This window comes from Pagrus pagrus (assembly GCF_965226575.1).
Source record: "Pagrus pagrus genome assembly, chromosome: 24".
Lineage (NCBI taxonomy): Eukaryota > Metazoa > Chordata > Actinopteri > Spariformes > Sparidae > Pagrus > Pagrus pagrus.
This window is the reverse complement of record NC_140206.1, coordinates 7,486,188-7,509,359: the sequence shown is the minus strand read 5'-3', so window position 1 is coordinate 7,509,359 and position 23,172 is coordinate 7,486,188. Positions and strand designations below refer to the sequence as shown.

Below are 23,172 nucleotides of genomic sequence, written 5' to 3'. Positions count from 1 at the left end.
ATCCAAGTGTTGGATGAAATAAAACAAAACCCCACATGACAGCGACATTATGCAGAAGCAAAGAGAGGCCCAGTGCTTCTTATTAGTCATTCTCTCTTTTCTATCCGGAGGGTACACCTACTCCCCGGTCCATTTCAAGCCCACCCTGCTTACTTTGATGAGACAGCGTTAGCATGGAGGACTACAAGACACAAAAGTGGATGAGAAAATCCAACAGGGCCTCATTGCAGTCAAGAAACCACTGCAAAATTCAGCAGGAATGTCTTCAAAACAACGCTAAATTAAGTGAACTTTCAGTGTCCCCCTTTGTTTCTGGCTTTGGATATCAGATACTAAGAACTGTAAATCCCATAATCGGCATGAATATCCCCCCAAAAATTATATGAGCAAGAATCTGGAGCCGAGCTCGTACACCTGCAGAGTGAATATATCCTCTGATTTCCGCGCAGCACGACTTAAAGGATGACTTATAGACTCGGGAAGGAGGATGAGGAGCAAGAACCGTAAAGTTAACAAGGTGGATTTAATCATCTACATTATAAAGGAGCTACCGCTGTCTCAAATATCCCTCCTTGGTTTTAAAGTATATTATCAGCCAGTGACTCATCAGCTATTACTTCCACTAAATTCCCTGTCAAAAAGTTTATGGTGTTAGAAATGCATTAGAAATAGCGAAATTACCTCAAGAGGGTCTCTGACATAAATGTGCAACAGATGTTTCACACACACCTGCGTGTATCAAGAGCACACCTGCGCTCCAATAACATGACATTTCTAACCCGATGTGAGCTCACGCCAACGGCAAGTTAGGAGAAGAAGAACTGATTTGAAATGACTTTATTTGAACCCTTTATGAAGCCAGAATCCTCACTTTAGCTGCTAAGCTAAGAGCATTAGCGTGCACCCCCGAGTCTGAAGTGGGTGGAAGAGCTGGACTGCACATTGAGGGTGCAAATAACGCCTTTCCCGAATCAAATTGGGATCTCGGGGCTTCAGCAGACTTGAATTACGCCGATTTTCTATTTCAGTTGTTACCTTGACCAAGGCGGTTATGTTTTCACCTGTGTCCGCGTATTGGTTGGCTGGTTGGTTTGTCAGCAGGATTACACAAAAACGACAGAGCGAATTACCATGACACTTGGGTGGAGGGTGGATATCTGCTCAGAAATGACCCCAATTACTTTTGGTTTGGATCCGGATTTCTCAGGGAATAAAGATTTAGGAGGCTGGTATCTATGAGCGAGTAAAATTTGATGTGGAAATCTGGAAGTAGCGGATTTAAATTGGTTTTAGTTAAAGATGCAAAATGTAAGATCTGGCCACCTGTTGAAATTACACTCCAAACAAACAGGGGGCAGCATCTCACCTGAGTTTTAAACCTGAATTCTTGAATATTGCCCCTTTAATATTGGATTAGGCTTGACTAAATTAAAGGGGACTGTCGGGCCTTTAACATTTTCAAGTCCCCGTCTACTTCAGTTATTTAGGAGGCTGTTCTGCCGACACTTTACCCGACTTTCCTCCAGCGTGTCGTTGGGTAGATAACGACACATTTGGGTGAACTTTTCGTTTAATGTGGACTTTGTGTTGCTCAAAACAATTATAACAACAGCACTGATAGGAGCGCTATAATTAAACCTTCTACAGCAGCTAAAACCACATGAAAAAAGGCACATTTGCATGATAACAATACTACAGTCGGTTGCAGCTTGCTTTTATTGTGACTGTAGCCCAATCACAAACATTAGATTATGGCCAAAAATGATTGCAATTACAATAATTTCCTCCGCTTCCAATTCAATTTGCAAACTTTAAATGTTATTTAGCAATTTGAGAATCGCTTGCAAATGGAAAAGGAAGAAATTGTTTCAATGATAACCATAACGATAACGCAGCATATATTATTCTTTGACTTCATTTGCATTTGCATTCATTTATTGATTCGACGGCATGTTTGTGTACCATATTCAGAAAGGCGACGTTAAATTAATTTAAAATCCTGCGAGCCATAAAGGGAGACCGGCGCCATCTCTCCTGCTGCACCTGGATGATTCATGTGTGTTTGGAGACTACACGGCCATTTCTATTTATGTAGTGCATCAGCGATCGCTCTCAAACAGCATCTGTCACCTTTTCAGAGGGTGGACATCTCATTTTAAGGCAGCATCCATATAACATATTAAGTCAGGGATGTGTGCGGTGCGTGCTCGGTTGCGTGCGCGCGACTCTCTGCCTTTGTGCCTCACATGGTCTCCAAAATTAAAGTAAGTTAATTTAGCGGTCTATTGAGTAGTCCATTCTATTTCCCATCACATCCCAAGGTGACAGCATGATACTCTATAATACACTTTCATGTTGTTTTGAAGAGAGCGCAGGAAGGGAGAGGGTGAAACGGGGGAGAGACAAAGAGAGAGCTGGTGTGTTTGCTCTGTCCTCTCATACACTATAGTGCTTTCTCGCACAAAACCTGCTATTACAGCCCCTCTAATCAGATTTGCAGAGCGAGGGCAAATGCAGGGCTCCTATCTCGACTACCCTTAACGCAGCGAAGGGGGCGAGCCATCGGAACCCCTCTTTGGACGGGCAGCTGAAATAACAGTGATCACTCCTGACAGCGGCGCATGAGTGGAGAGTGCACTCACATTTGGCACAGCGCTCAAATGTCATTTCACCTTCGGCGCACACTAAAAGGTGACAGGCTTCATCCTTCTTGCCAGGCGGACAGGTTGGCTGTAGGGGAGGACTCCGGGGATGTGCATCGAAACCAATATGCAGCGCGAAATGGAGTGAGTCCGTGCCCTGTGACTGACAGAGCCCAGAATGAACAGATATGTTAATGATACAGAGTAAATGTCACTAAGGCAGGCTTGGTGTTTTGGATGCGCGCGGCAGAATTAAGTAATATTTGAGGGCAAGTTGTTATGTTGACGGGATAATGTGGCTGAATCGATAGCAAGAACACGTCCAATAACAGGTATCATCTGCAAAAGGACACAATTTCTGAATGTTTCAGACGGATCCAAGTAACATGTTTCTCCAGATTTGTTGATTTTGATGTTTTCTGGTAAACTCAAGGACGAAGTGTTCATCAATGTGTTTGGAAGATTCTCCTACTTCTTAAATTTAATAGACTATTGAAAGAACTCAATCCCAACACGCCAAATAGTGACACTTTGGGATCGTAGGTCGGTTCGGTTGCCATGCCAAAGCATCAGTATGTGAAGAGTTAGAAATGAGACTCAAAAATATTTTTTTTTTCAAAGTGGACCTTGACAAACCCTTTTAGGTTAGCTGAAAATTTCAATGTCACAAAGCTGCAAACAGGCTGGTTTCACATGAAAAGTTGACCAATAAATGTTGGCAATAGACATTTCTGCAAATCCCGGATCTGCTGCAACTTTACATTTCTTAATGTTCAATTCTCACTTTTAGGTATAGCCACATGTTAGGGTAAGAGATCATGTTTTGGCTTATCTGGTTATGTTGCCACAAAGCACAGCTGCAAAATGTCACGACATCGTGTTTAAAATATCTAGTTGTTTTTTGCTTACAAATGTTGAAACACAGTCTTGAACAGTGGTCCACGGCTTAGAAGTTGACTTCCTTGTGTAATACCTCCACCGTACCCTCAGCTCAGCTCAACACATCTTGTAATCTTAACTTGATCACGTGTTGTAGAAATGTTGATATGATATGTAAGAAACATACAAATTTTAATGTATCCAGGTTGCAGAAGTGTAAAATGCCAACATTTTATTCTGGCGACTGGGCTGCTTTTTAGGGATAAACGACGGTGACACTACAAACATGATGGCAGAATATTATAGAATATGATGGATTGCAGTAGATTAAACTACCCAATAGTATATAGAGTAGTTAAAACATTACTACATTAGTAAACATTACGTTACTAACAACAACAGTCACTTCCGGGTAGACAACTGGTGGTTGATTTGCATTGTTGAGGTATGTTTAATTGTCACACTTCTTTATTTTCGTTGTCAATTTCATCCATAACTGTAATGTTATATGAGTTAAACATGGTGGTCCAACCTATCTGACATTTCTGCTGTGTTTTTATGTATTATGTTGCCTGGCTTATGTCACTGATGAACCAAACCTACCCAACAGAAGAATCTCACCGCCAGTTGAACCACCTGCTACTTCTGGGTAAACTCAAGCTGCCATTTTCTTTGGCAATTTTCTGAAGGTAAATTAGGTGTTAATGGCCTTACAATTTTATAGGCAACGTGATGCAGAGGTTTTCTACTTGAACATTATTGTAAGCAACATTGTAACTGGTTCTCTACAAGAAGCTTTTGTAAGAGTTTTATGTATTCAGACTGTCAGGGCCAAGCACAAATGAGCCTCTCTACCTTCAATTCTAGGCCCTTCAACATATGTTTATCAGGAAATTGTTCAACATTCTCATTTAAACCTGTTTTTTCTCATGCCAGACTCCACTCTTCCTGCTTTATGTCTGTCGTATGGGTCACAGAACGTCCCTGAGCGGATCATTTAAAGGGAAGTTATGAGGAACATATGGGATCATCTTACTAAAGTCACATTTCACTACATTTGCAAGCTGACGGTGCTCATAAAACCTGTATGATATGAATCTACTTCCAGAGAAAATATCTGACGCGAGCCAGGACTGCCATCAAGCCTTGTAGTTCTCCGACCAACCTGTCGGGACACATAACCTGGCACAAGAGTCATATCCCTTCTTTCTTTCTATATCTGGGCATTTGTAGAGGCAGAAAGAAATTAGGTTTCATGAAAAGCAGGATAAAGCCGTCCACAGTCTCCCTGATCCTCACATCAAAATACCATTGAACATTCACAGGATGAACTGGAGCACTGGGCAGATTTCCAATTCCTTCATCTCTCAAAGAACTGGAAGCTTTTCCCCTTTGAAGAAATGATCCAATCTCCCACGACACGCAACAGAGGAGGACCGAAGCTGATCTAAAGGCAGAAGATGACCCTTTTCTTTCACCAGGAGTATTCATAGATAGTTAGACATATATATTGTAATTTTACAGCCAATTTTGGAAACTTTACGTACATGTTGGGAAGTGTTTCAACTGTCAAGCTTTAGGAGGTTTTAGTGGACTTAATAGTTGTGATGGTTTTTTGTGATCAGCTATGATTAATTCCTTTAAACTGGTATTTTATTGTGAAATATACAACTTAGGCCTCATTACATTGCTCTCTGTGCAAATGTGAGTCAACCCGATGTCCATTCATTCCCGGGAACCTCCGTGATTTCCGATGTGTTTGCGAGACATTTGCGGCGGGTTTCGGACTTCCTGTGCCAGAGGAAGTTAGCATAAGCGAATTAGATAAATGCTAGCTTGATTAATGTGATGTGTTTTACACATTACTTCTCAGTATAAACTTCGACGGCATATTTAGCTAGCATTGGCAGCATGCTAACTGTATAGCATATAGTAACGTTAGTGGTTCTTTTATCTTTTAACAAAATGCTTCCCTAAACTAGCTAAAAAAACAGAAAATTAGCTTCTTTCTTATGCTAGCTTTGGCGTAAAGAAATGTATTACCTTATGTTGAACACTAGGGGCGTATGTCAGTAATTACAGACAAAAAAACAAAACTCTGTGGAAGCAAGGTGCATGCTGTTCTTGGTTTTAAAAAATGTAAACATTGTGAAGTTAAATCAGCTAAGTCACATGGATATTCATTTTTCTGCAGCTGACCAATATCTGTGCCTTATTTCATAAGAAATATGTTTCGAGGTTTGGACAGTTTGATGCATATTCCTCTGTTTAACCTCTATCAGACTTAAAGAACAATGAACATCTTTTCATATTATTTCTTGTTAGTGATTGATACAGCCCAGGAAGGAGACAATGAGATAAGGGGAGCAGTATCAATCATCATTTGCAGAAGGTCATTGGTGTGGACAGTGAAACCGCTCTGTCCCTTCACTTGAGTCCAGTCGGCTTTAGGAGTCTGGACGTTACAGCAAAAGATCCCACAGCGATGAGGCGGGGATATTAATTAACATGACCTTCAGAATGATACAGGGAACTCGTATGTATGTTTTTAATTTAGTAATATTGTTTAATCCTATTGATTATGACTATTTAATTAGTTTGACCTCTGGGCTATCACGTTAATGTTCAGATAGGAAATTCAATTAAGACCTGTGCTAGGAAAAGTGTCTTACAAGAAACAGAGACAACAGTAACCCCTTGCTCCTAACGAACATTTTCATGCTCTTATCTACCATCTGCTGCACTGACAAGGTGTTGCCTCTCTGTGATGGTTAATTATGTGCTGTACACTGGCAGAAATGCATTAGTGGAAGTGGTGTTCTCCAGTCCGTGCGATGAACTCAACCTTAAATGTTGTTAAACTGATTAAACCTTTGCTCAAAAGTTACTCCGACTCGTGCGTGTGGCTTTCCTCCTGTTATGAGGCTCTAACTGTAGCCGGTATTAAACATAATTAATCTATTGTTGCCTAGCAGCAGGGAGAGGGACTATCATTTCCAATCATCCTTTCTGGGAACAGGGAAGTGTCTAGAGATGCCATTCTTGTAAAATGACACAGAAAAGCACAGAATATGAGTTTGCCACTTGCTCAAGCTGGTAAAACCTGTTGTTTTTTTCCCACTTAGGGGCAGTGGAAGCAACCTGTATACACAACACTGACATATCATCACCCATACAGCTACATTAGCATTTGGAGTCACACTCTTGTCCACTTAACAAATCAAGGTCCAATATTAATCCGTTTTTAGCTCCGTTTTTGGTCTCCACCACCTCCTGAGGGAAATATCTGGCTTTAGCTGCTAAACGTTCATCAGCTAGTTGGAAATTTTGTCCTTGATTAGGTTTAGGGAAAAATCAATAACTACTTCCTCAAAACAATCACCAGTCTTGGCTTCACACAGGATTTTAACCCTCGTCTCCTGAGAGATTGTCCAATGAATTTATCAAACCCAGACCTCCTCCCTTCATGGACTTTCCGGCACTTTAAACTACATTTTCACTTTGCGCCAGCCATTATACACACATGTACTTGGGTCTGTTACACACTTTGGCTTGAGACTGCTGGAACAACAACCCCCCATTCAGTCTTTGTACCTTTTACACAAAGCGAACAATTGTGGACAATGGCATGTGATTGTGTGAAAATACAAGCCACTGCAGATACGAGGTAAGTATAATCCGAGGTTTAATTCCACCTCTATTCTGCCGAGGCTATCCCTGCTGCCCAAATTGTTAAAAGGACTGCGAATGAACCAAGAAATCACGCCGACCTGCCAATAAGACCTTCTGTTTTGCAAGAACTTTATTGGATTTGTGTTAACATTCATTGCTGTCTTTGTCAGCACTGAGACGTTAGGAAAAAAGTAGGATTTGAGAGTTAAGCTCCATTCAGAATGTGTCATATGAAGTCTTCTTTCACAGCACATGCAATTTTATATCGTCTAAAATCAATAGAGATGCTATTAATAGATAAAATAACCCGATGGGAATGCCTGTTTTTGGTTAATTAGATACACGACACATAAAGGTGCTTCATCACATTAATGCAGAAATGCTCTAAGTCCAATATTGCCCGAGAAGCAGTCCTGCTCATTGATTACCTGCATTGCTCATGATGGACTTTTACAACCAGGGGCATTTAGGAGGTGGCTTGGTTGAAACAGTGCAGAAAAATATGTCTTATCAACAAATTCGTAGCATTCAAGCTTAAACTAAGACTAAAGAGACTAAACAGAAAATAATTGCACTCGTCTGATCTTTAGTTTTTCCATCTTGAATACTACATGATCTGAAAACTGCTCTTTTTACAGCCGCGGCACACCACAACATCCTCAACCAGCTATATCCTGTTAGCAGAGTCTCCAATCTGTTGCCGTCTGATGGAATTTCAACATTAATCATTTCTGAAGTATCCAGCCCCAAAGTCAGTGCTGTGAAGTTACCGTGCAACCCTACTGGAAGGCGCGTACATTGCCTCATTACATGGCACCTTGTGGAAAAAAATCATTCAAAAACATCACATGCACTGAAATCATGATGTTTGGCTGCTTCAAATGACGCGGCAGTAACCCTATCACGCATCCGAATATAGATATTTTCATCTTGGCTGGATGCTTCCCCTTTGATAGTCTTATGCATATTCATTAGCCGTGATATCCACCAGAAGGTTATTATCCATAAATGTCACTCTGTAATTAATTAATCCTGTCTGCTGGTTGCTCTCCCTGCCTCATTAATGAGCCAAGTCGAGCTGATTGTATTCATATTCATGTGTCCAAGTATACAGCTCTATTTCGGATTTAGATGCCAGAATATTTCACTTCATTAGCAGCAGGAATCGCCGGAGGGCCATTTGACAGGCCGGATCTGCGTTCTGATTTTCCTGTCAGCGCCGCGCGCAGGATCCCGTTCGTCTGTTTGGGTTGTTACAGTAATGAGGGAACACATGGCTCCGGAGTGGAGAGTGAGGGAACGTTTTGGTCGATGAGGCAAAGTTTACTCACATTCGAATGAGAATCACCTTTGATGGGTAATGCGGTCCAAGGAGACAATTATGGGGGTAATTTTGTGCTGTTTAGCAAATTGATTTTTAAAGCTATCCCAGAGGCACATCTATTACTGTTGGTTTGAGTTTTAATAAAAATCCAATATGAATTTGCACAAAGCCAAGATGAGTAACTCTGGCACATTAGGCTAATAGAGAAGAATACCACAGCTCACGAATGGCTTGCAAATAGTTTGACATTTACCCCCGCCATGCACTCAATTATTGGGTGAGAATTTTATCCTTAGGCTCTACTCAGTTATGCATGGTGCTTCCTGCAAAATGGTAATAATCTATATAGGCTTTAAGGGACAGTGTAACACATGCTCTGCTGATATGTGGCCAAAGTGTGTGCTTAGCAGGATGGCTTAGCACTAAGTTAGATAGCATCATAATTGGAAGCTCACATGTCAAATCCCCCAACATTTGGGCCGGGCGCAGAGTGCTCTTGAGCAAAACATTAAATCCCCTCTCGCGTGCTGTCACTTCTGATACGAACATCAGCGGAATGTATAAAACATAAATGTAAATCGAACGACTTGAGCAAAGGGCTTCTATTGTGCGCCCACGGCCTCTGATTTAAATCACAGGCAGTTGGGTCTGTTACATTAAACCACAATCCCCCAGCAGTTTGAGAAAAGCCGTTGTGTTAACTGGTTCAATAGCCGGCTAATGTTAGAAAGTGATGAGAAAGCTCGCCTCCTATATGAGACACAGCGCTGGAAATAAAGAAGATTACGGAATATATTTTTAAAAATGGCGGCAATTTATACATGGATTGAAAAATTTCTTTAATCACACCGAACAAAAAAAGGAGCATTATCATTATTACTAAAAAACTAAAAGCAACGCCCTCAGGCGATGACTCTAAATTGACGTCTAACTGGATTAGCGACCCAAAAGTTTCATCAGATGAGCTCAATTTTTAGCCTCTGTGCCCTCAAAAAATCTTGGTTTTAAAAGGTCTAATATGTAAGAATTTTAAGTTTAAAATGTTTAAAAATTAACTAGAAGGCGTAAATATGAAAGGTTTGACACTAAGTCGAAGACGTCTATGTATTGTGTTTGTGCAGAGATACCTTTCGAAGTTAGCATGCTAACCAGCTAGCCTTTAGCCAGTTTGTACTTCAAGAGGTGATTGTTCAAAATACAGGGTCAGCTAATACAACCATTGCCTGAGCTTCCTAGCTAACAGCGTATAAAGTTAGCAGCAGTTAGCAATAACATTGGTGCTATGCTGAGCCCTTTATGTTTGGATTATGAGTTTGACAGGTGACAAGTTCTTACATATTGCACCTTTAAAATATTTGGACCACAGCACACAGTGACTTGGTACAAGCTTTCAAGTCTTAAACCTGCACTCTCCTTCCACTGGTTCCAAAAAGGAGCCTAATTATATGTAAGCTTATGAGAAAATGACCCTACTTCTCACTTGATTTATTTGCTCACTAAACAGTTTCCTGATGAGTTTATGGTCTCAATCGTTAGCTACAAGTCTTCTTAATTAGAGAATGATGTTCTCTTTGTAAACCTTGGTCACATTAAGAGTGAAACAGATGATGCTTTAGGTTGCAGCTACCTTATGATGCTCACTTCTGGTTCCAGAAAAACAAGATGGTGACGGCCATAACTCCAAATCCGAGGTTTCAAAATAGTAGTCCACCAACTAATGGGTGATATCGCAATAGGATAACACTTGTGTTCCACTAGCACGTCTTAGTTTAAAGTCTTAGCATGCTAATTTCCCCTAAAGCTAATTTCACCATTGTGGGACTAATAAAGGATTATCATATCTTATCTTAACATTTTCAACTGAGGCTGATAAGAATGTAATTAGTTCCGCAAGCGATGATGATGATGATGATGAAGCTCAATGTAAAGATCACTAAAGCAATATCATGAAAAGGAAACGTCTGTAAGAAATGTCATGCTAATCCACTCAATCCAGGTGTCAAGACATTTGACTCAAAACCAAAAGGTTAAAGGAAAAGTCAAGGGGTCAGCAAAGTCATAAGGATCATCCTCTGGGCACCACGCATGATTTTTGGTTACGCTTCCAACAATTGTGATAATTAACAGTGACATATCTGGGGAAAGACGCCATCAACACCTCTCCCACCAGAGATGCCAGCAGTTATTACATGATGTAGGTCACGCTGTAATACAGTGTGTGGTGAGTCATACCTTGGGGGTCCGTCGGATGAAAGAGTCTCAGCTCGCGGTTCTGGCTCTGACAGGGCTTCTCCTGGAAGAAATCTGTAATATATTAATTATATATTACATCTTTCCTCTCATCAAATCAGATCACATAGGATTATCTCAAAAACACTGTCACTAAGCTTCAATCGAGGCTGCTTCTTTAGTCCCTGGATAAATTACATTTTTAGATATACATGGTTTTTACTGGAGACCGACGTGTGCTAGCTCATTAATCCTAAAAGCAATGAATTACCGTGATTAGCTGACATTAGCTGTCTTTAATCAAGCTTTGTGGTTAATTCACTTTCAAGCAGCTCTATAAGGACTTTAGGACTTTAGAGTTGAGTAAACCTTAGTGACTTTTGCTAACAAAGTTTCTGTAGTGAAAACAAAGTGATGGCTAACTGCTGTTTACTTAGCTGTTAGCTTTCTGTTAGCTAGCAAGCTAAAAGGGCCACAAGCAGGACTGATGAATTGAGTTGTTAAAATCCCAAACTGAATGAACTAATTTACCTCACATGAATATTTGAAGGTTTTGAAGTCACACAGTTAGTACATATAACAGTAGTTAGTCTAAATATACAGCTGTTGTGGTGGTGCTAATTCACCTTTTAGCTCTCTGTTAGCGAGCAAGCGACAAGGCCACAGGCATATATCCATGTGTCAAGATAAACTGAGCTGTTAATTATAAGACTAAATACATTAATTTACCACACATGAAGCTTGTGAAGGCTTTGGAGTCACACTGTAGCTGGGTCGCTTCCTTGTTTATGTACTTCCTGTTGTAACAGGATGTCATGGTGGTAAACAATGGGAGATAAAAAAGGACATTACAGTGAGTTTAGATAATTCCCTCATCCATAGTTTTGCTCATAGGTTATGTCTAAAGATTAAATCCACCATAACACAGTTAGCAAGTCTAAATATTCAGCTGTGGTGGTGCTAATTCAGCTTTTAGCACTCTGTTAGCTAGCAAGCAACAAGCACAGTCATATCTATGTGTCAAGATAAACTGGGCTGTTAATTATAAGACTGAATACTTTAATTAACCACACATGAAGCTTGTGAAGGCTTTTTTTTACATAATATGTTACACGGTGACTATAGATAATGCACTCATGCATAGTTTCCTGCTCACAGAGTATAACTAAACATACAATTCAACCTGAAATGTAGCAATTTACATGTATTCATTGCTTTTTTATTGGTCGTGTGAGCAAATATAACTCCCCAGTCTCTCTTGGTTGCCTGTGGACGACTTGTTTAAGTTGTTTCACGCTGCCGGACTGTGGATTTCCTCCTCCAGATGAAGATGTGACTTCATGCACCTTCTCGCGGGGCGCTAACGGAGCGCAACAGTCGCTAACATTGGTCCACTTACATACACGACTGCCTCCACGGAGCCCGCTTTAAAGGCTTGCTTCGGCTGTTATTCAAATGTAGATTAAAACGCCATATCACTGTATTTTCGAGCACAGCTGCTTCTGCCAAAGCGAAGTAATTACAACATTTTATTGTAAAATAATGCACTATGCATCACTAATTGATGATGTCTAATTGTGTAAGATTATCCGAGGGTGAAGTGTTACTTTAAACTCGGCCTCCGGCAGCCGCTCTCTCCACAGCACACGCTGAATTTTAACATCAGAAAAGAGAATAATCTCACAGATTAGTAGCCGTATTAAAAACATTGTCTTATATTCTCTTTTATTTACTGTGAGAGTGGAGTAATCTCGATTTCCGACTAACAATACCTGCAGCGGTTAGATGTAATGTCTGAACAAAGTGCAAATATAAAAGCACGCCGTTGACTTATTTAGATTTATAGATACTTGTTAGTCAACTCCTTGCATAAAATCCAATCATTGTGATTTGATTCCAGCGAGAAAATAAAATACATGCCAAGTGCCGCACTGAAAGTCCTCCACTGCACCGTGCAGCGTCCTTTCAACCAGCACAAAAAGGTATTTCACAGCTCGGCTGTATATGCACAGACTCAATTATGTCTCCAGTAGCTCTGAGCTTTATAATGAAAGAGCCCCTGAATCACAGCGCCGAGAGATAAAGTGACCAGCGTACGTGACTTCTTCGAGAGCCACATCCTAATGTATTTATCTGTGTCTGCGCTGAATATCAAAAGGCCTTTTCTCACACAAGCTCAACACACCTCATGTGTTCCCTCTTTTAAGGCACTGCATCACTTTGAAAGAGTTACAACCTGAAGTAATTTAGGCCTATTCCCTTGGAAAAATCCTCCCGGTGTGTCCTTGAACACCGAGCCCGCGGTGCGAGCAGCCATAAAGCTCTCATTTGTCATCTGGATTGTGTCTCAGTTCCCTCCTGAGCTCGCTTGTTGGGACGAAGAAGAAAAAAAAAAGGGGAGACAGCGTGAGGGCTGCTTTTATCACTGATGTTTAGATGCTTTTAATAAGAAAAATAGAGGTGGCGCTGCTTTGTTTTGTTCCTTTCAAATTTATGTTTCCACTTTTGCTCCCTGTTGTTATAGCCCAATGTTTTCTCTAAAAAGCCAATTTAAGTGGCTTCCACGCTGACGTGGCCCCATCTTGAATTTATAAAGCGCAACTCAGCAACTTCTTGAAGATATTAAGAATCCTGTGCCCAGTAGCTCCTCTTTGCGCCAGTTAATAGGGTTATATTGAGTTTGACAGATGTGAATGCCCGAGAAGTCTTGTTATGGAGTGCTCAGCTGTGGCTCTGAAGGAATGTGCTTGTAATGGCCTTCATAGAAATGCTAAGTGATGCTTCTTTGGCCAAACGCACTGATAGAATTGCTCGCGATATAACACTGTGGGGGAAATGTCCCCTCGATCCGGGCCAACAGGAATCAGAAAGAAGGCGAGCTTCCAAGTGTGTTCAGCTCCTCGATACTACTTTATATATTTGCATCCATCCTTCATCGCGCAGCTTTTACCTGCTGAGTGACTGCCAGCATTTTAATGTACGGCCTGTCAAAACATTATCCATCTTCACGTAATAATCTGCTGTATTTATAATTAAATGTCTTTTTTTTTTTTGCACCTTACCGTACCCAATAGTAGTTTGAGAATATAATATTTGCCCAAAGTCTGTCCCAGAAGCTTACCCAACTCCGTTATCTTATGTATTCAAAGATTCTGGCAGGTAATTACTATCTAATTGCTATCCAAGTTGATATTTTTCCCCCTTGAAATGAGTCAAACTTAACTGGGTCCTTTTTTCCGATGGCGTTTCAGTTCTTCTGCAAACTATTTCAGGCTCTCAGTGCAAACAGATCTGCACGTATCTAGCAAATTATACTTACTCATCTCCTCGGTTTAGTTTTTCTCCATTTGAAAGAAAAGGAATGAAGCGTATATAAAGTCAAACTGACTTGTTAAAGTTAATATTTATGTTCGAATAAAAGCAGAGCAGTGACTGAAGGCTCATGATCATCCATCTTTAAGGTTCCCCGTGGAGCTTTTGAAGACTGCTATAGAGCGTGCTCACATGGCGGCCATTGCCCTCTGATGTCGCGCTCAGGGTGGGAAAAAAAAAGGAAATCAAGCAAAGACAATTGATAGTGATAATGCGGAGGGACATAGGGCCATATTTAAAGGGTAAACAACATGTCTATCCCATTAGCTTTTATTAGACAACAGCTAACGTTAACATTCAGCCACTTCCTAGTTAATATTACTGTTTGACACTTTGTATGGTGTACACCGTAAAAGGCGTAAATTAATTCTGAAGTATCAACGCACATCTTCGACACAGTTTTTTAAGCCTGGATGTGAAACGCACTGGATGTAATCGAATGTTGATGCTAGCTAGGAAGTAGCTGAATGCTAACGTTAGCTAATGGGTCATGAAATACATTTGTTTCCTGTGTACGTGTATTTTCAATTCACTGTCCTGTCGCTAATCTGAAGCTTTTCAACAGATAATTGATAATAATTGTTGTTAATAGTTAGCTGGCAGTAGCACACAGAGAAATGTAGCAATGTGCCAAAAAAAAAAGGCGGGAAAGAAGAAGAACTGCAAACTAGCAAGCTGGTTGTTAGCATTTCCAGATGCTTTAAAGGGCCCTATGTAAGAATTTGTCGCAATTTACACAAATTAATCGCTTTTTTATTGGCCATATGTGAGCAGTTTGTCGCGTGATGTAAAAAATGACACCTTTACCACCTCGACACAAACCTGTAGACGATACGTTTGAGGTGTTTAATGCTCCCGGACTGACCGAAGGATGTGGCTTCATGGACGATCTTCAGTGCCTCTCTCCCCTCCGCTAACAGTAGCTAACGTTAGCCTAGAAACGCAGACCTTCTCCACACCCAGTGAGGTCACATTGCAGGGCGTGCTCGGAAGTGCAACTGAGGTAACACTTTCAAGCCGGAGAAAGTTGCAACAATACTCTTCTGCCATGACAGATTTACTGTATCATCCTTCCTGAATGAGAATTAGCCAGTACACGTCAGATTCACAGTCACACACACACACACACACACACACACACACCTGCCGCTTCCCATCTCCTCTCCTGTCAAATCAGAGGCGTGTCGGACCTCTGCTGGGAGAGTCTGAAATCAAGCAGATTACGGGAGCGGAGGGTTCTACCTGCCAAACAGCTCTCTGCTGGATTTGCCCGTGCGGCTAAGAGCTCCACTTCCTCGCACGTTTGGCAAAGTTTTTGAAATTAGTTTGTGTGTGCGTCTCGCCGTGGAAGAGGCGTTTGAGTGCGTGCATGCTTGTGAAAACTTCAACAATGGCGGGTGAGATTTCTTCCTCCTCCAAACTTCTCTTATAGTTGGGATTAAGGTGCTGTCAGTGTACAGTATCACGGGAGTCTCTGCAAACAGAAAGATTAGGGGAGAAATATTACCTGAAGGCTTACTGCGATATCTTTTTTCTTGCGGTGTGTGGCTTCCCAGCGGCGTTCAAGAGACTAAAACACAGTGTTTGCTTACGTGTGGTCTAACGCTTCTGTAAAAAAAAAAAAAAAAAAAGCAATCACCTGTAGCAGACTGTCAGCGGACCACGTGACAAAACTGAAGTAGAAGGTTTCTTTTTTTTCCCGCAACTGTCATCCCATGCTGAGAGCCCCCACCATCCCCATGGCGGCCTCTCTGCATCTCTTCATCCAAATGAGACTCAGTGTTTGATGTGCAGACTTCCTTTTGAGCCCCTGTGGGAGACGAAAGCTGAAGTTTGTTCCCCTTGTTAACAGAGGCCCTTGCAGCCAGGATCCAACAGGCAGCCCGCTGCTTCCCTCGACGTCTGAGAAACGTTATCTGCCGACTTCAAATGAGCGCTGAAGAGGGGGCAGCTTTGTTGGCTCTACTATGCTATTCAGAATTGTTTTAATTCCTCCTTTGAGCAGAGCTTCCCCGTCTCTCTCTCTCTGCTTCTTTATCATTAAAGCACTTCTACTGTTTCAAGGAAGGGGAGGCCAGATTTAGATGCAACACAGTTACCATTTGAAACGGGAGTAATGGAGGTTTAGGAATGACCTTGATGAAAATAGCTGCTCCGTCCTCTGGAAAAATGAGCTCCGCCGACTTCAACGGCGAGAAAAATTAAAAGCTATTAAAGATGTGTCTTTGTGGAGAAGTCTTGCTTTTATCTCGCAGCTGCACAAGACTACAGCACAGTCCATTACAACGTGGTGGATTATAATGAAATGCTCACCCAGTATCAGTATCTACGGCACTATCTTTCCCCCTGTGGTGGTCAGTGTTACATTACCTCATTCTGAAGCCCAGGAAAAAAAAAAACACGAGAATTTCCTTTCACATTTTGCTTCATGCTCCTTCTACACATCTATTTAATCTTTTTCTCTCTCTCTTTTAATGTCACATTAATAAAATGGGCTCTCGACTGGATGAGTACATATTTCAGACCTTCTAAATGGATGTTAAAAACTTAATATACATCATTTTTTTAGTTATTTGAAACCAAAAAGCCTTAAAATATATGAAAATTCTGTGCATAATTTATATGAGTTGAGCTTTAAAGGGCAATACCAGTGTTTTACCAAAACAGTTCAAACCTTAAAGGAGCAATATGTAAGAAAGTAGCTTAAAAACATTTAAAAAATTACTAAATTAAATACTCATTTAAGTTCATAAAAAGCTTGTTTACTAATAGTTTACTTATTCTCCTGATCAAACAATATCTGAAGCTAAATTCTGAGGTTTTCTAATAAATAATATATATTTAGCAACTTCTGAACAACCCATATCAATTTCAGACTTCAATAAACATCTTTCAGATGACCCCGCCCATTTTTGGATTGAAGCACCTCCCACTTTTGGGTAAAGCCCCGTCTGCTCGAGTGCAGATATAGACACAGATAATGTTGTACACGCTCATACCTCACTTTTAAAACTGAGAGTGAACATTACTTTGATAGTAGCTGAAACACACAAATACAAATACAGACACCCATAAGATGGAGAACCAGAGAAGTCAAAAACAAAAAACAATGAATGACACCGTCTCACTCTCTTCTACCAGGACATGTTTATTTACAGCGGCAAATGACAGGAGTCACAAGTGTTCCACAGGTACGTACAGAGAGACATCAATAGTTCCCACCTCCTGCACAAAGCACACTCAGCGGGGGACAGTCCAGGGGACAGGGGAGCATGGGGACAAAGAGGACACATACTGTACACTGAGCTCAAACACACCTGTTTTACCCCCTACAGAAAAAGGAAAAGGCATGGTAGAGGAGACAGAGGGGACGGGGAGGAAAAAGAGGATAAGAAGGGAGGGGAAGGGGGTTCGGTATTTAGACTCATATTCAAATACAAAAGAACATGTACAAATCGTATAGCCTCCAGGCACTGTGCTCCCATATTTACAGTCATCGTAACAGGCAGCGGAACCACTCCATGGCAGGACCATCCATTTGAGATATGCAGGTACAAGGGCTCGCTGTGAGAAAACAAAGCCAGCACTATGAGGTCTGAGATAAAAACCAATGGAGGCTGAGAGGCAGGGGAAGGTGGGGGGCTGCGGCGGTGGCGAGGGGGGGAGTTGGGCTCGCGGACACGTGCGCGCTGTGCTGCAGCCCGGGGGAATTAATCACTGTCGAGAACTACATAATCAGGTTTTACCTATCAGAGCTGCACTCTGAAACTCGGGGTGAGAGCTTTTCGCCGAGTCACTCCACAATCAAAGAGGAACACACTCGCAGCACTCGGACACTCATACTTGGCACGTGGTCATAACTGATATGACTCGCAGAGCTGCACGACGGATTCATGGAGCGGAAAAGTGCACTCGATAATACACTTGACTCTTATATAAATATTTAATAAAATCAAATAAATTAAAACAAAATAAATGCAAGACTTGAACTCCTTTAATTTAGGACATTATTTGAAATTGGGACGCTCTTATTTTGAAAAATCTAAATGGGCGCACACACACTCCCGAAGACGCACACATGAGTTACAGTACGTGCAGATACATTCAACAGACATACATGCAACCTGAATCATGTAGACAAGTGTATTCACCCACTCATGCATGTATGCACACACACACACACACACACACACACACACACACTCATGTGATGATGCATTACATTATATTTTAAGATTACTGCAGCCCATCACTGTACTCAAGAGTTTACAGCATTAACCTGACATCCAGTTGTACTAGGTAGTTATACACGTCTGTTTCCGTCCAGTGTCCTCGACCACAATCGTAAGACTACATTTCCCAGGATTCACAGCATCACAATAAAATTCAATCGGCTGACACATTCTGTGGCGTAAAGCAGCGATCAAAAATCCATTTGACGGTCTACACTGCTGCTGCTGCTTCGGCGGCATCGGGCCACAAGGGGGGGAAGGAAAAAAAAAAAATAGAGAAGGCACACTAATGCCGTAATTACCGTCTCCGCTGAAATGCTGTGAAATAGCCTTAGGGCATGGATTTTTCTGAAGGGAACGCAAATGACTAGAAAGAGCAATATTACACCATCACTGAACTTTGGACCAAAAACACAACAGAAGGAGGAGAAAAACAAAAGAAAAACAGCTTTTCATTTCATCTGAGGAGCGTTCACGAAAAGAAAAGAAAAAAGAAAAGAAAAAAAAAAAAGCCAAGCCTGTTGCATTTTGAAAAAACACACATCCTTTAGGGTATATTTACATAAAAGCTCTGTAAAATATTCTTTTTTTTTTTCACCTATTTACAACACATGACAACATCAGAGAGAGTAGCGATCAAACCAGGAAATAAAAAAAAAATAAAAATTGCATCTGAGGCAGATCTGAGACAGGAATGAATAAAGAAATCTTACATCATAAAAAAAACCCATACATTTGTATTTGCGTTTGTTCCCATGCCTTGAGTCTGGCAACGATTACACGACACCGCTCGGGGCTTTTGATCAACATGTAATTTTGTCATCAGCTCACAGTGCAGTTCACCTCCGGCGTCAGTATACTGTACTGTGTATCGTATGCAGTTTGAACACGGATGAATAAAACATACGTTGTTGGAGAATGAGACGATATTCAGTGCTTTGCTAACAATGACATCAATGCACACGTGTGGGCAGCACATTCTCTCTTTTTGCCGTTTTTTTGCAAGATTCTTGTGTTTTTTCCTGCGTGATCCACGATAGCCCTTCAGAAAACAATCATCATTAAATATCAAGACCGAATTCCTCTTATTAATTAATAATCAGCTCCAATTTTACACATTTTTTCACCTCCAGATCTCATTTGGAGCAGTTTACCTTAAGCACACAACGCTCCAGCACTTGGCCTCGGTTATTAAAGCCACGAAAACCTTCGCTGCAGTGCGACACTCAGGCATGGAAACAGGCGATTGGGGTTAGATCGTCGGGATACCCCGTCGTGGGGGTTCCCTGCGTCGACGGAGAAAACAGCGTTAGCCGCGCGAGCTTAGCGTGGTAGCTTTTGCTTCATAGTGAGGGGCTGGAGATGTGATTCGTTACCGTTTGACTGAGTAGAAGTCCAGAGAATGAAACAGTAAAACAACAGTGATGAGCAGACACAACAAAAAGTGAGGCAAATACAATCATTGATCAACAAGCCTTCCACTGATGCCATGTTATTTAAGAACATGATACATTTATCACTCAGGGCGTCTAAAAGGTTGACCCTTTCTCTCTTGCTATTTTCTCCCTATTATTTGTATTTACACATGCCTTTCTCTTGGGCATTGTTATAAACAGATATGGTATTTTACTCCACTTTTTTCCAGTGTTGTAGTTTCTCTCGGTTTTGGTCTCGTGATCCGAATGTTCTTTTGGTGGCGAGGTGGACCGACCCTTTTTTACGCTTTGCTGTCGTCGGGCTTTGTGTGGATGCTGTTGTCACTGTGCACCTTGATTTCAATCGTATCCGGCTTGAGAGACTCTTTTCCATTTTCTTCCTTCAGCGGTAGCTTCCTGCAGGGAAAAGAAGAGAAACAGGCGGATGTGAGGTACTTGGCGGCGTGTGCTTTTCCCAGCTGAGTGATGACAGGAACATAAAGTACACATACAATTAATGTGAACAGGCACTGACTGGAGTGTGACCACCCAGAGGATGTTTTTGTATGAAGCAGGCACATACAGTAAATGCTCGCTAAATTAGGACCGAATTACAGCCGTGAGAGAGCGTGGGCTTAATGATTTTCTCCACAAAATGTGTACTTTCCTGCTTTAGAGCCCACTAGTAATCACCTTTTAGACCTTTCGGTGCGTGAATGAGTCGCCCCCATCGGGATTAATAAAGCTGAATTTAATTGAAGTGAAAAGGCAGCAGGGATATTAAATATAAAAGCCTCTGTAGGCCAGCACACAAGCCTAAAGAAAAGGTATTATTCATATTCGTGGCTAGCTGTGGCCTGGATGGTTGGAGACCTCACCTAAAATAAAAATCAGTTGGACTCCGGAACGAGTCACAGAGAAACTGCATATTAGAAGTCAACCCTGCACCTTCATGTTATGTGATATGCTACCAAATGTCTTTTTCTGAATGGTCTCTCATGCTTCTTATCAGTAGAAAGGCATGATTTGCTGCATCTGATGCTTCAATTTCTTTTCTTTTTCGATTTGCCCTCCAACTTAATTGAAGTGCAAAATTACATCTCAAGAGTCAACATGATCTGGTGGGAAGGCACATTGATAGCAAACACTTTTGCCTGTCATTTAGTGTTGTTTGCATTCATGAGTTTTGCGGGAAAGCATGAAGTGATCTTCATCATCATGGTAACAATAATAAACAAGTGGTTAACATGTAACAGCCACAGTTTGATTAGGTTTAGGCACGAAATCTAGCCATTGGACCAGGCTGCAAGAGTACGCCTAAAGGGATCTTCGTACGCCTTTTGGTGAGACCAGGCTGCAGGAGTATGCCATTTGGTGAGACCAGGCTGCAAGTGCATGCCTTAAGGGATCTTCGTACGCCTTTTGGTGGGACCAGGCTGCAGGAGTGTGCCTTAAGGGAACTTTAAATGCCATTTGGTGAGACCAGGCTGCAGGACTACACCTTAAGGGAACTTCATACGCCATCTGGTGAGACCAGGTTGCAGGAGTCACCGTAAGGAAACTTTGTACGCCATTTAGTGAGACCAGGCTGCAGAAGTATGCCTTAAGGGAACTTTAAATGCCATATGGTGAGACCAGGCTGCAGGAGTATGCCTTAAGGGAACTTTATACACCATTCAGTGAGACCAGGCTGCAGGAGTACACCTTAAGGAAACTTCGTACGCCATTCGGTGAGACCAGGCTGCAAGAGTACACCTTAAGGGAACTTAATACAGTATTTATTGGTGTAGAAATACATTTTCTCAGAGGGTTCCTTTGAAGGTGAACTGTGCTAGGATTTTACAGATCCAGTGTATGCATGGCCTTAAGCTTTAAGTGTTATTATAAGCAGAGCAACTCGACATTTTATGAAAATATTACACCTAATGTTACATTTAAACCCTCATCAGTGGCTTCCCTCTGCTCACTGTTCTCTTAGCCTGGCTGGATATTACTGGTTACTCACTGCCGTGCTCTCATTTTTCCGCCTTCATCGACCTGAATAACATCAGAGCTGGCACATCTCCCGTTTGCTTTTGATTTGATTCATTTACAGGAGAAGAAAAAAAGAAGAAAAAGAAATCAAATATACATGCATATGTTATTAAGCACGAGCCATCTGATTGGCTGACTGCATCCTCTCGGGCGATGCCTCTTCATCTCATCCTCCGCGAGTCGTGCTTCGAGGAATTCTAGCAGAAGGACATCACAGCTTTGTCTTTATGATAATGTGAGATGAAAATCTAACCAGGCTGTGTTTCCACTGATATGATGTATGAGAGCTTTTATCTGCATTCAGCACACACAAGTACTTTATCCTGCTGCAGTTAATACAGTGACTGGGTAAAACTCTGAATAAAACAGTGACATAATGCGACTTAAATCGGGACAATTTCTAATATGGATTACAGTTTGAAATGAGGTATGTGCTTTGCTTTAATGACCCACATTTATATTACATGTCTACTTACACTCATGCTGTATTTGTACATAAAAAATGGCCCATAATTAGGCAGCTATTTAAATGAAACCAACATAAATCCTGCTCCTGTGCTGCTACTACAGGTTGTTGTTTGTTAGTTGTAATCTTTTTCCGTGCATTTTTCACACCTGCAGGACAAAGACTTGCAAGAATTCATCAGCCGTGTCAATTCTGTTTCCTGTAGCTGCTAAGATACCGAAAACTACTTATTGACAAACCAACAGACTGCATCCGTTGAGAAAATATGAACCTGCGTGGGACAAACAGCCGTCTGTCTTTTGTCGCTTCATTTTGGAAATAAAGCCAAGCGCCGAGTTTTCGGCGAGGGACGTCTTGAGGCAATTTGTACCTGAACGACAACAACAACAACAACAACAAAACACTGATAAGTATTGAGAGTGCAAAATATGAGGGAGATATTGAGCCGCTGCCCTTTCTGCACATCAAAGCCTCGAAATCCTTTCTTCCCCGATGCTTCTTCTGGGATTGGTCGAGATTTAATAAGGGGGATCAATAAGCAACCGGGGGGGGCTTTCACCTGGCTACACCTCGTCAGTGTTCTCGCGCCCGTCGTCTTTTGTTCATCCAGTGTGTGTTTTTTTTGTCGATTCTATTGAGAGATTTGGGTAAAAAGGGATTGGGTCACGGGCAGAGAAAGGACATGTGGACTTGGTCCTGGCTCAGTGTGCTTTAAGATTTAAGATATCAGGCACACTTTAGCTGAAAGCAACTAATTTCCTGAGTATACAGGGAGGCGCTGCTTCTTATTCTGCTCCTGCCAATCATTAAAGACTCGTTGGTAACCTCGCAACATATGATTTGTTATCATGTCCCTGTGACAGGGAACAAACTCAAAATATATGACTGGGTAACTTAATATACGAGA

At 41.5% G+C, this 23,172-nt stretch overlaps 2 protein-coding genes across 6 annotated transcripts in view; both read right to left on the bottom strand.

Moving 5' to 3' along the window:
- The window catches only part of LOC311253248 (uncharacterized protein), an 80,149-nt gene extending 68,658 nt beyond the window's left edge, over positions 1-11,491 (bottom strand). Inside the window, exons 1-2 of the mRNA XM_084347074.1 lie at positions 11,476-11,491; positions 10,750-10,821 (exon numbers count right to left, since the gene is read on the bottom strand). The gene's annotated coding sequence lies outside the window, so the exon portion shown is untranslated. The remainder of the gene's footprint in view (positions 1-10,749; positions 10,822-11,475) is intronic.
- A 5,755-nt stretch (positions 11,492-17,246) lies between these two features.
- The window catches only part of ncam2 (neural cell adhesion molecule 2), a 327,503-nt gene continuing 321,577 nt past the window's right edge, over positions 17,247-23,172 (bottom strand). For all 5 annotated transcript variants that reach the window (XM_084347060.1, XM_084347062.1, XM_084347061.1 and 2 more), the window contains one exon: positions 17,247-20,182. In XM_084347060.1, the coding sequence (XP_084203186.1) occupies positions 20,068-20,182 (115 nt within the window). In that variant the 3' untranslated portion in view covers positions 17,247-20,067. The remainder of the gene's footprint in view (positions 20,183-23,172) is intronic.